The 12,868-nt window shown below is 36.4% G+C and overlaps 1 protein-coding gene across 1 annotated transcript in view; it reads left to right on the forward strand.

Moving 5' to 3' along the window:
• The window catches only part of LOC107283568 (testican-1-like), a 352,953-nt gene that overhangs the window by 268,517 nt on the left and 71,568 nt on the right, over positions 1-12,868 (forward strand). The window contains exon 6 of the mRNA XM_015811500.1: positions 3,367-3,499. Within this exon, the coding sequence (XP_015666986.1) occupies positions 3,367-3,499 (133 nt within the window). The remainder of the gene's footprint in view (positions 1-3,366; positions 3,500-12,868) is intronic.

Here is a 12,868-nt window from a genome sequence, read left to right on the forward strand (position 1 = left end):
GAGAGAGAGAGAGAGAGAGAGAGAGAGAGAGAGAGAGAGAGAGAGAGAGAGAGAGAGAGAGAGAGAGAGAGAGAGAGAGAGAGAGAGAGAGATCTTGAACTGGACTCCCAGCTGAAAAGCTCAGCATCTTTAACCACTGAGCCATTGCATCCTTATATATTACTTAATCTTCCAGTCTAAAAATGGAATCAGTCACCCTCAGAAACAGAAACTGTAATTCTATAAATTAAATATATGAGCAAATGATTAAATTATTATTTATTACATGCTTTTACCAAGGCACAGATTAGATCAAGGTAAAACATAATATCCCATAAACAAATCAAATGTGTTGTTGCAGATGAGTGGAAATTGAAATAGTAGACCATGTACTCTATACAGGGCTTTGCAATTATATAATACAAACATTTATTATTATATATTTAAGTAGGCCAAAAACACTTTTATATGAGTTATATCACTGTCCATAGGCAACAGAGGGATTTGCAAAATTTTGCTCTTTTGCCCTTACATGTTTGTAAAATCCAAATCTTATATGATGTATTATTAACCCATTATTTTTTATTTAAATACTTTTATAAAGATTGATTTTTCATTATAAAATAATGGTTTATTTGACTGTCTGATTAATTGATTGATTGAATTTGAAATTGAACCAGTAACACTGGTGACTTCATTTTAATGTAACTATTGATTAACTGTCATTTAAGGTTTAACAATCATTTCATCATTCATGTCATCACAAGTTTTTTTTTAGTACCTGGATTGAGAGCTATCTGGAGCTCTAAACTTTTAAGTATGACTGGAAAGATAAAAGGATATTCCAGGAGGAGACAGTGACCAAACACTTCTAATGGCTGCCCAGAAAACTACTTGGCTTAAGGAGTTAAGATCAACTGAGGGAATCTTTCTTTTCAAGATCTGGAAAAAGGAGAAAATGCTTTTGAGTTTCACGATGGAATTTAATACATTTAATACATAATCCATGATACAGATCTGTGCAAATTATATGTATTAGAATAGAATAGAATAGAATAGAATAGAATAGAATAGAATAGAATAGAGCTGGAAGGGACCTTGGAGGTCTTCTAGTCCAGCCCTCTGCTCAAGCAAGAGGACCTATACTATCTCAGACAAGTGACTGTCTAGCCTCTTCTTAAAAATCTCCTCCTCACTGTCAGGAAGTTTCTCCTTAATTCCAGATTGCTTCTCTCTTTGATCAGTTTCCAACCATTGTTTCTTGTCCTTCCCTCTGGTGCTTTGGTGAATAATGTGACCCCCTCTTCTTTGTGGCAGTCCCTCAAATACTGGAATACTGCTATCATGTCTCCCTTATTTCTTCTTTTCTTTAGACTAGCAAACCCAAGTCCTGCAGCTGTTCTTTGTATGTTTTAGTCTCCAGTCCTTTAATCATCTTAGTTGCTCTCCTCTTAATTTTTTCCAAACTCTCAACATCTTTTTTGTGATATGGCGACCAAAACTGGCTGCAGTATTCCAGGTGTGGTCTTATTAGGGTTTTATAAAGTGGTACTAATACTTCGCATGATCTTGATTCTATGCCTCTGTTTATACAACCCAGGATTGTATTAGCTTTTCTGGTGGCTGCTGCACATAGTCAAGTGATCGTCCACTAGGACTCCAAGGTCCTTCTTACAGATACTGTTTTTAAGCCAGGTCTCGCCCAGTCTGTACTTGTACCTTTGAGTTTTCCTGCCTAAATGTAAAACTTTGCTTTTCTCCACATTGAAACTCATTTTGTTGGATAGGGCCCATTGTTCAAGTTTGTCAAGACCTTTTTGGATCCTGAGTTTGTCTTTTGGGGTATTGGCTACTCCTGCCAGTTCGGTATCATCTGCATATTTGATGAGTTCCCCTTCAATTCCCTCATCTAAATCATTGATGAAGATATTGAAAAGTACTGGGCCTAAGATGGAACCTTGTGATACCCCACTGCTTATTTCTCTCCATGTGGATGTAGTGCCATTGAAGACTACTCATTGAGTACGGTTTGCCAGCTAGCTACAGACCCATCTGATGGTGAAGTTGTCTATTCCACCTTTTTCTAGCTTACCAAGGAGTAGGTTGTAGTCTACTTTATCAAATGCCTTACTGAAATCTGAGTATACCACGTCCACAGCATTTCACTGCTCTACTAGTTTAGTCACTTTATCAAAGAATGAAATAAAATTGATTTGGCGTGATCTGTTTTTAACAAACCTATGCTGGCTACTATAAGTTATCAATTAAAAATGTTTAAAGGAATTCCTTATGCACGCAGTTCTTTTACATTTATGAAACCTTAAGAATAAGAACAGAACATTCTAGAAAAGTCTAGAATGTTCCATTTCTGATCTCTGCCAGGATGAACCTTCTCGACTCTCTGTCATTGTGAGTTTCATTGGGAAGTTTCTGAAAGTAAATTGCTGATAAATCTCAAACATGCCATTCCAATTCCAAGCAGGTCCTAGGAATACCTCAAATAGTGTCCTGTTTAGAATATGTTTACCTACTGCCTTCCTGATCACATCATGGGATAATCTGGAGTAGGAATGAAATGTTCTATGCATCTCTACTGAACAAGGAGTAAATAAATAAGCTAGACAACTAATCTTCTGTTCTGTTTGGACCAAAGAACCAGGTAGCTCAAAGCATGCCAACCTTTGGGAGACTTGAAGACCTGGTCTTTCTTATGTACGGACAGTGTGCTGTGTGAACCTCTGATAACATATATTTGCAATATATTTATCCCCATCATAATATTTTTTTATTTATATGAAACATTGTTTTTAATTTTTTTTATAATGATATCTGCTTTTAAATCTTTAACTCAAAGTTGCTTAGTGAATGGACAACCATCAAAATCAAATAAGTAAATAACAGATAAAGACAAATTATGTCTTTATGTCTCCTTTCATTTTATCAGGATATAAAAACTTATCTATAATTTGATCTCATCTTTTTAAACCACCAATATTTTCTAATTCCCTCTTTTGTTGAAATGGTAATAAGCAAAGTTAAAAATCAAATTGACTTTGATCCAGATTTTGACATATTCAACCAATTAAATCCTTAACTTTGCTCCATGTATCAATAGGTCAGCCCAATAATACTAAACAGAATATAGTGTGATCTGTCTGGATAGGTCATCTTGTCACATTCAGGAACATCATTAATAACATGGAGGTGGCTTCATTAACAATAGCTACCCGGTTACTCTTTAATTCTTTTTCAAATGTACTTGGAGAAGTCACGACTTGAAATGGATATTACCCTACATAAAAGGTAGATTGTTTTCAATTATATAGAGCCTGATACATCAATGAGTCATTTTCAGTCTCTAATTTCTCTTCTGCATATCTTTCGCAGCCTTCGGCAAAAGAAAGGAAATCTGCCCCAGAGGCATTGGGCTGGATCATCTAATTTAGTAAAATGCAAGCCGTGCCCTCTGACGCATGCCAGCTCTGTTTGTGGTTCTGATGGACACACTTACACCACTAAGGTAACATCATATAATAATGAAAATGTGCATGGTGGTTCATCCATGAAAGTGCCATGAGAAATTCAAACTTACAGTATATGTCTGTAACTTTTTGTCCTGAGCTACTTGAATACCAGATCACTGAGTGAGGTCAGTGTTTCACACTATTTTTAATGTTTCTAGTGAAAACATTAAATTGGAAGGTTTTCTTTTTTAGGGCTTGCAAAGCTACAGATTTGATGCCACAAGAATAATAAGGATAAAAAGAAAGAAGAGTTGGCTGAATGTCCAAATTATATGAATCTTTAACTTGGTCTTGTGCAACATTTCATTTTCTTTCTGATTTATAGGTATGATACTGTACAGCATTCATATTGACCATATATATGCGTTGCTGTTGGAGATTTAAAATCTTGGAAATATAAATATAATCTGGCAGTGGAGAACATAGCCAACAGTCATTTGCCATTGTCCAATCACTCTCTGATAAGTGTACTGCTTTACCGGCATTTCCCCTGTCCATTCAGGGGGATAGGACCTATTAGGCCCCAAGCAACAAATGAACCATAATGGGTTCCATAAGAAGATTGAGATTTCTTATGGATCTGGTAGGTAGGTCAAGAGAGATCTTAGTCATCACTTGGATTGGGTTTGTGGCAAAGCCCTTGGCTTGAATATTCTAGGCATCTGGTAGATAAAATAATTCAGATTCCCTTAGAATTGGACTGTGATTAAGCAAATAGATTTGAGGTGCTGGAAGTCTTATGTGGTTACCTGGGGTGTGTTTTGAATGTGAAACTCCTTGGAAGAGGACATGATCCTCAGGACCGTTAACCTGACTGCCTGTTTGTTTGATCGTTGCCCTCTCGGTTTGTGAAGTTCTTTCAGGTGGTGTGTAATTGGTTCAGAATAACAAAATAACAGAGTTGGGAGGGACCTTGGAGGTCTTCTAGTCCAACTTCCTACTCAAGTAGGAAACCGTATACCATTTCAGACAAATGGTTATCCAGTCTCTTCTTTTAAAATCCCCAGTATTGGAGCACCCCCAACCTCTGGAGGCAAGTCGTTCCACTGATTAATTGTTCTGTCAGGAAATTTCTCCTTAGTTCTAGGTTCTCTCCTTGATTAGTTTCCATCTATTGCTTCTTGTCTTGCCTTCAGGTTCTATGCAGTAATATCAGTTTTTCAAAAGAATGGTCTGGTTCATTAGTGGTACACCTCTTCCTTATTCCTGGATCCATTAGTTCTGGACAACTCTAACCTTCCTTTTCTTGGGAGGGTTGTTAAGAAGACAGCTGGACTATAACTTCTGAAGGAAACAGATTATTCAGGCCTGTTTCAGTCTCATTTCATGTTACAATACAGTACAGAGATAGCATTGTGGTTGATAGTTTATGGATGACCTCTTGCAAAGCCAGAATGGAATGAGTGTTACTGTCCTGATAATCCCTGTTCTTTCAGTGGATTTTGATACTATCAATCATGGAAGCAGGAAGCAGATTGACCTGAGACCCCTGAATGGATGATGCAATACAGGGCTCCCTTTTCCTGTTTAATATCTACATGGTCTACATTATTTTTTCATTATGGTTTTAAATTTGTTTTTAATATTGTACACCAGCCAGAGTTGCTGTGGACTTGGGCAGTTTTACAAATATAATACATAAATAAAAATGTATGGAATTTTATAGTGAATATAACATTCAATGCTAGTGTACACTGTGTATCTGTTTTGAGTTATATTAGGGTTGCAGTTAGACATACAGCAAACAGCTAAGCAACTAAGGAATTTCCTATCTTCAGATTGCCCAGTAGATTATTTAAAAACAACAAAATTATTCATGCCTTAGGTATTGATTGAGCAAAAGAAAATCACTTTCTTAGTAATATGTAATTCATGCACTGGTATGTTACTTTCCAAGTGGAATTTTGGATTATCTCCTGTATTATCATTGGATTAATTATTCAATTAAGTAATATGTATGATCGTCCTGTTTACAAAGCTTTTCATTGTACACAATTCCTTACAATAATAATTTGGACTCCATAAAAATACATATTTAAAAGTGAAATGTGTAAGCTAAAGCAACACAGAATGCCTCCATAAACTACTTTCTCCCTATCTTTGAGTGTCAGCGGTTGTCTAAAAGATTAATTCCAGAACATATATCACACTGTAAGTCTCTGTGTGAACTCCAGTTTGGGAAATGAGCCATACCTAAGAGGTAAAACTTTTTGCTTGGCAAGCAAAAGTTTAATTCCCTGCTGTTTTTACTCCCACTCTGAAAACATCTAATACATGCCCCCTAAAAACTAATTCACCCAGAAGTGTCCACAGGGGAGAATCAAAACAGGCAAGTTGATGGTTGAAGCATGATTGAGGCTCTGCCTCTTTGTACCCATGTGTGACACAGAAACATGTGCAAAAGAAGTTATTTTCTGCTTTCTATATGGGATACCACAATCACCTTGCTACCTGCTTTGAGTCCCCACCTACTCATCCCTTGTAAATATTAGTGAATCTACTCTTTCTATTGAAGTAATAATATTGCACTCCTTGCCTTCTGTAACCCTCCAGAAAGTTGGGAGGCTGACTTTAAGGCTGTCAAGGGGCAAGAGTGGAGCAATTTTCTCTTGGTTAGAAACAAAAAATAAAGACCTGAATGAACAAGTATTCTGCACAATGATCATTTTAAAAATGGCTAAGCTATCTGAGCAGATTCAAATAAACCTTGATTTGGAGAACTAATTAACACATTTGGTGAACATGCAACACTGTTTTTACAACAATAGGGTATAATTTAACCAAGTAGTCAAATGTTAAGGAAAGAGGATAAATGGTTGGAGGATGGGAAGAAGACAGTGTATGTTCGTAAAAATATACAAATTCTATTGTGAATTATGTAGATTCTTTAATCAAAGACTCGATCATTTAATAAAAGGCGGGGTTATGAGGAACATTCTAATAAAAAAGTAGTTATTTCAGACATTTGTCAACAGCTTTCTTACCCCAAACTTTATTCTTTTATCTGCATTATTGGGCAATACAGTACCAATTTCAGGTTCAAAAAGCGCCATTAAAAAAATCACAGCTATACTGTGAAAGGCATATCAGTTTTGATTACTGTCATATAAATCATAATTGCCAAAGAAGTTGCAGGTATTTTTGCAATCCCACCAGCAAACCACAAAGAAAATAGAATGAAAAATGAATTTCTATTCTTCCTTAACTATCTCTCTTATCTTCAGAGCCAGTTAGTCCATAATCATATAAACAAGTTGAGATTGGCTTGATAAATCCAGAGCTTTTGTTACGCACTCAGGCAATCTGTTTCACAAGCTGAGTAGATCTTTACTGAACAGGCTGAATGTCAGATATTTCAGAAAGCCTTTTGATTATTTACTATAGGATTTAATTCCTTTTTTAAAATCCAGAATCAGTGATATTGTTTCTTCAGCTTAGTTTTGGATCTAGTAATCATTATAAACCATATATTAATTCATTTTCTTCTCCCATTTTGTATTTAGCACCTTAGTAACTGAGATAGGGAATGTTACCTAGCAAGGTGAAAATGTTGATAGAATAATTTATTTATTTATTTTATTTATTTATTGAATTTATATACTGCCCTATCTCCCTTACGGGACTCAGGGCGGTGAACAGGCGATAATAAAACCACGATAAATATATACAAGTTTCTGTTGTAAAATCAAATTAAATAACAGGCCTGTTCTAAAAGTACCCCATACAAAACCCCCACTAAAACATAATCAAACTACGCCAGGCCGGCCGCACGGAATAGATGGGCCTTCAGGGCTCGGCGAAAGAGGCGCAGGTCCGTAGTTGTACATAGGTCGGGGGGTAGGTCATTCCAGAGGGCAGGAGCTGCCACAGAGAAGGCTCTCCCCCTGGGGGTCGCCAGCCGGCATTGTCTGGCCGACGGCACCCTAAGGAGGCCCTCTCTGTGGGAGCGGACTGGTCGAGGGAGGTGTTTGGTAGGAGGCGGTCTTGCAAATACCTAGGTCCATTGCCACACTCGCGAAATTTCCAACAATGATTGTGGAACTAACACCTTTGTGTTCCAGTCGTAATGAGGATAACCGATATGTACAGATATCCGAGAAAGACTTGTCAAAAACGTTATAAAGGCAGAAGTTTCATTTACCCTGGTCGTTTACCTTTAAGATCAGACACGTACGAGAAAGACGGTGTTATATTCCGACCCCGAAGTACGACTGATATGTATAAACAGAGCTGAGTTTTCAGTATCTGTACATAATTCAGTTAATTTTATTTCAGTGATTTGTGATACCCATGAAAATTGTAAAGAAACTCTTGGTAAAATATTTGTTTTATTACCAGTGCTTGCAAAATGAAGCAAGGATAAATCTCTTTATTTTCCTTATTATTACCCTATATTACTGCCCATCTGTTAGCCAATTGTACTTTTTATTGCTGTAATTGTAATCAGACACAGAATTCTTACGTTGATACATGTTCTTTCTTCTGTGTCACAGCTGCAGTAATTTCTCTCAAAATTTGAATTCATTTTTTTGTCATTGTAATCAGTATGTAATGAGTAATAATCTCCTGATGGGTATCTCAACTACACAGTTAACATTTAAAAAAAAAATGGATCAAAAAAAGATTGTATGGTAAACTGAGTTCCTGTAGAGGTAGTTCTCAATTTATAACTGTTCATTTAGTGACAGTCTGAAGTTACAACAGTATTGAAAAAAGTGACATGACTGTTTTTCACACTTACTACTATTGTAGCATCCCTATGGACATGCGAACAAAATTTGGATGCTTGTCAACTGGCATGTACTTATGACAGTTGCACTCTCCCAAGTTCATGTGATGACCATTTGTAGACTTCCCAACTTCAGAGAAGTGAAATCAATTGGGAAAGCCAGATTTCCTTAACAACTGCATGATTCACTTAAACAGTTAACAACTGCAGTGGCCAAAAAAGATGGGGCAAGATAAAATGGGGCAAGACTCACTTAATAACTGTCTTGCTTAGCAACAGAAATTTTGGGTTCAGTCATAGTCATAAGTTGAGGACTACTTGTAATAACATTGATTATGAGGATGAACAGGTAGTCTCAACTGTCAAAGTTACAGAGCACTCCAAAAAACTTACCTATGACTCACTGCACTGTCTCTGCACTGTCTCTGTGGTCATGTGATTGCATTTCAGGCACTTGGCAACTGACTGGCATTTATGCCCAGTTGCAGTGCTCACAATCACCTGATCATGTTTTGCAATGTTTTTTGCCTCTTTCTGGCAAAAAAACCCATCCATCAGATAAGCTGGATTCTGACTTACAACCATGTAATTCATTTAATGACCCCAGTGGCTTCCTTAACAATTCTTGTTAAAAAGTTGTAAAATCCAGTCAAGTAGTAACTCAGTTTAACTCGTGACCAAAATTCCTGGCTCGATTGTAACCTAAATTCAGGCATATATTTGTGTGTACATTGACAACAATATATGTAATATCAATATCTGCAAAAATACATGCATCTTGCAGGCATCTGCAGAAAGAAAACCTTCATTCATGTAGCTGTACATACATTGATTCAAGACAGGTTTCCTCCCTGTGTGCATCAGCATTGAACACATTGATGTCTCCAGGAGCTCAATGCCTTTTCAGTGAATGGACCAGAGTAGAGTGCTCCAGGAAATTGCAAAAAATTTGCAAATGCAGTTTGCCAAGGAGAAATTGCAGAGCTCTATTCTGTGTGGGATCTGGAGGTATTATCGCAGGAGTTCTGGTTTGAAAACACTTCATCAGTTTCGGAAATGGATTGTAACACCTTGGTAGTTTGGACCTCAACTCCCAGAATTTCCATGCTGGCTGGAGAATTGTTGAGAGTTGAAGTCCACACATCTACAAACTACTAAAGTTAAGAAACTGGCACATAGACAAATCTTGCCTGTTTCTCAGTTCTACACTCAAGAAGGGATCTGTGTGTTGCATGATAATTCCAGTGTTTTTCAAATGCAACTCAATAGCAAATGGTTCCTTGACCTTCTCCACATCCAAAAAGGTTACTCTGATTCTCCTATATTCTGCTATACTTTTGAGTCATTATGTTCTAGTACTTTTTCTTAGATGATAAGCACAGGTGAAAACAGTAATTGCCCTGGTTTCACAGAGTATCAATGATCTAGTGCATAGGAACAAGAGCTTAAGCGGCATCACAGTTCTCAAAACATCAAATTCTTGCTTGGCTACTAAGGTCTGTGCATACATTGGCATGACTGCTCCATTTTCTGGGTGAGTAAATTCTATTAAGTCCCAGAAACTGTCACTTGCCATTTGAAAACTGCAACGAGTCCATTAGTAAATGGACTCAAGGCCATATTTAAGGCAACTTTTGCCAACCTAATACCCACTGGATTACAACTCACAGAATTTCCAGTCAGCATGCCCTGTAGCTGGAGTAATTAGGATTCTAGGATTATAAACCTCACCTAGCTGAAGAGAAACAATTTTGGGAAAGCTGCACCAGGAGAAATGAAAAGCTGATGAGGGAAATGCAGCTTCCCCCTCCTGGAAGTTACCCATGTGAGCCTCAGAATTGCTAACTTTTATGAGTTTGGCATTTATTTCAGCTGTTTGACTTCACACAAGGTTTTATTTTCCTGCAATCTAAATTGTTTCAAACAACTGCTGTGAAACTAAAGGTCAAGATTTAATGTCCTAGCAAATAAAATGTTGATGATTGTAAGTAATTATCAGGTAATTCTAATGCCTGCCCAAAATTTCAGGGAATGTTTTAAGCTTCAGTGAACGAAGACCTTAATGAGCCTGACAAAATTCAGAGCAGTAGAAGTGGCATTTATGGATTATTGCTATTTTGAATTTTAACCCAGAAAAAGCAGTGCACCTGACCTGGTGAAGATAACACTGTAGTACCATAAATATAGCTCCCCTGTAAATCTGGTGTGTTGAAAATTAGTTGCCCCACAGAGCCCAATCTTATCAGATTTAAAAAAATTGTATTGGCATTTTTAATATGAACTCTAGTGCAGAACCGTTTATAGATCTTTTTACAATTTATTTATGAAGAGGACCACAGGTTTAATATGACTTTGGTTTTCTTTAAAATTTCTAATGCCCTATCATACTGAAGCCGCGCCCACCCCATTGCTGGCAATGCAAAAAGAGTCACGATATGTCGTGACACGTCACATGACGTGGCGAGTTTGACACCCATGGTCTAGACAGTTACTGGCTCTCTAATTATAGTGTTATTAATTAGATTTTGTGCCTGAATATTATTATTTTTTTAAAAAAATGTTAAGAATCCCAGCTTAGACATGGCTTCACTGATGGTCTCTGGCTAAACTTCAGCATCTCAAGTGCAGCCAATTTAAGTTACATAACACTGTAAGTTGTGCTCTGAGTGATATTACTTTTAAAGGAAGATAATTTAAAAATAAGAGATCTCTGTCTAACTTGACATAAGCTGTGAAAATAAATCTCAAAATGGGTATAGAAGTATGTGCTTTCAAGAGAGTTTTCTTTGGGGATGACTCATCACAATAACTGTGTTATTCAGCAGCACTTCCAAGCATCACATTTCAAATTTCTTTTGCTGTCTTGTACATTGTTTCTACTAAAAAGCATCTCATGAGTATGTTTATGGTAACCAAAGGCACTCTTATATGAACATCACATCTCATGTTATTTTGATCCCCAGTATCCTGCCCTAATAAGACTATCACATCTATGTTTATTGATAAATGTAACAATGCTATTTTTACTTAATTGATATAATAAGAACTGCATTAGTTCAAATATGAGACAGTAGATATTAAGGGGAAAAGAGAGGAAACATTTGATGTGGTAGCTTGAGATTTGTACTAAAGATTTTTGTATGTTATTGAATTATTGATTAACCCAGACACCACATTGCTTTTTAAATACTTAAATGTAAAATTAGAAAATCAATAAAATATTACAAAAAAAAGAAAAGTCATAAAATGAGGTAAAAATAACAGTCTAGCAATGGAAATCTTAGGCTTAATTGGCGTTGTAAGTCACTACCTGTAAGTAACTACCTGTATTGTCTTAACTTTTCAGATTGTTAAAACGTAGTGCAACCTGCCTTTGGTAAAATTGGTAACTTGAAGAAAATGGCTAATGTTCAGGTAGACCCCTTCCAAGAGATTAAAAACAGAGACTAAAACACTTTAAGCAAGCTCCCATGCCAGAAGGTAGTCTGAAAATAACAAATTCAATGCTGCTGCTGCTGCTGCATGCCCATTTCCCCCTGACTTATCGATACAATCAACTACAGGTAATCCTCATTTAGTGACTGCTCACAGTTACAGTGCTAACAGAAAAGTAACTTGCACCCAGTTCTATTGATTGTTGCTTCCCGGAGTCATTTTCTGTGAGATGGGTGGCCATCTAAATTTGATTAATAAAGCTGCGAAACAATAAAATCACATTGGCGACATCATATAAAGAGAATTTGTATAAGATGGTTTACAGATGGCATCTCCCTCCAGCCAGATTAGCAAAAATATATAACGGATACTCATCTTTGTGCTGGAAGTGTAAAAAAGAAAAGGACACTTTCTTTCATATATGGTGGTCATGTCGAGAAGCACAGGTGTATTGGCGTATGGTTGGGAATGGGCAATAGAAATGACTAAGCAAAACATTCAGTACAAACCTGAGACATTGCTGTTAGGAATACTAGAAAAAAATGTAAATAAAGATGACACATATTTATTCACTCAGGTGGTTACAACGGCAAGGATATTATTTGCTCAAAAATGGAAAGCTACGGATGTACCGAGTGGGGAAACACTAATTCAGGAAATCATGTATTACGCAGAATTAGACAGGATAACTAAAAGATTAAAAAATCAGGATGAAACAGACTTTTATCAAATATGGAATAAATTTTATAGATGGTGGGGAAAAAATGGATGTCATTGTAATGAGATAAGTTAAGATTGAGATTAGTATGGTGCTATTGTAAAGAGATATATTATTTGTAATTAATGTAAATATGGACTGAGATGTCTGTCAAAGATGATTTACCATGTTCAATGTTTTTAATTCCTTTTTTTTCTTTTTCTATTCAATAAAAATTTATTTAATAAATAAATAAATAAATAAATTTGATTACTAAACAAAATCTTCACATTTACAACCTTTGAAGGTCTGTAAAACAAAAACAGGCTGAATAAGATCATAAGCACAATTGTCGTTTAAATTAGCAACCACTTTGCTTAATGATCAAGTTGCCAATCCCCATTGTGATTGCTAAATGAGGACTAACTGTAGTTTTCTGTTTTTAATATTAACACAGGATAATAGGCTACTAGAGACTCCATTTGTTTCTCTTTAAGCCAGGAG

This window comes from Protobothrops mucrosquamatus, unplaced genomic scaffold (genome assembly GCF_001527695.2).
Source record: "Protobothrops mucrosquamatus isolate PMUCROS unplaced genomic scaffold, P.Mucros_1.0 scaffold43, whole genome shotgun sequence".
Classification (NCBI taxonomy): Eukaryota; Metazoa; Chordata; class Lepidosauria; order Squamata; family Viperidae; genus Protobothrops; species Protobothrops mucrosquamatus.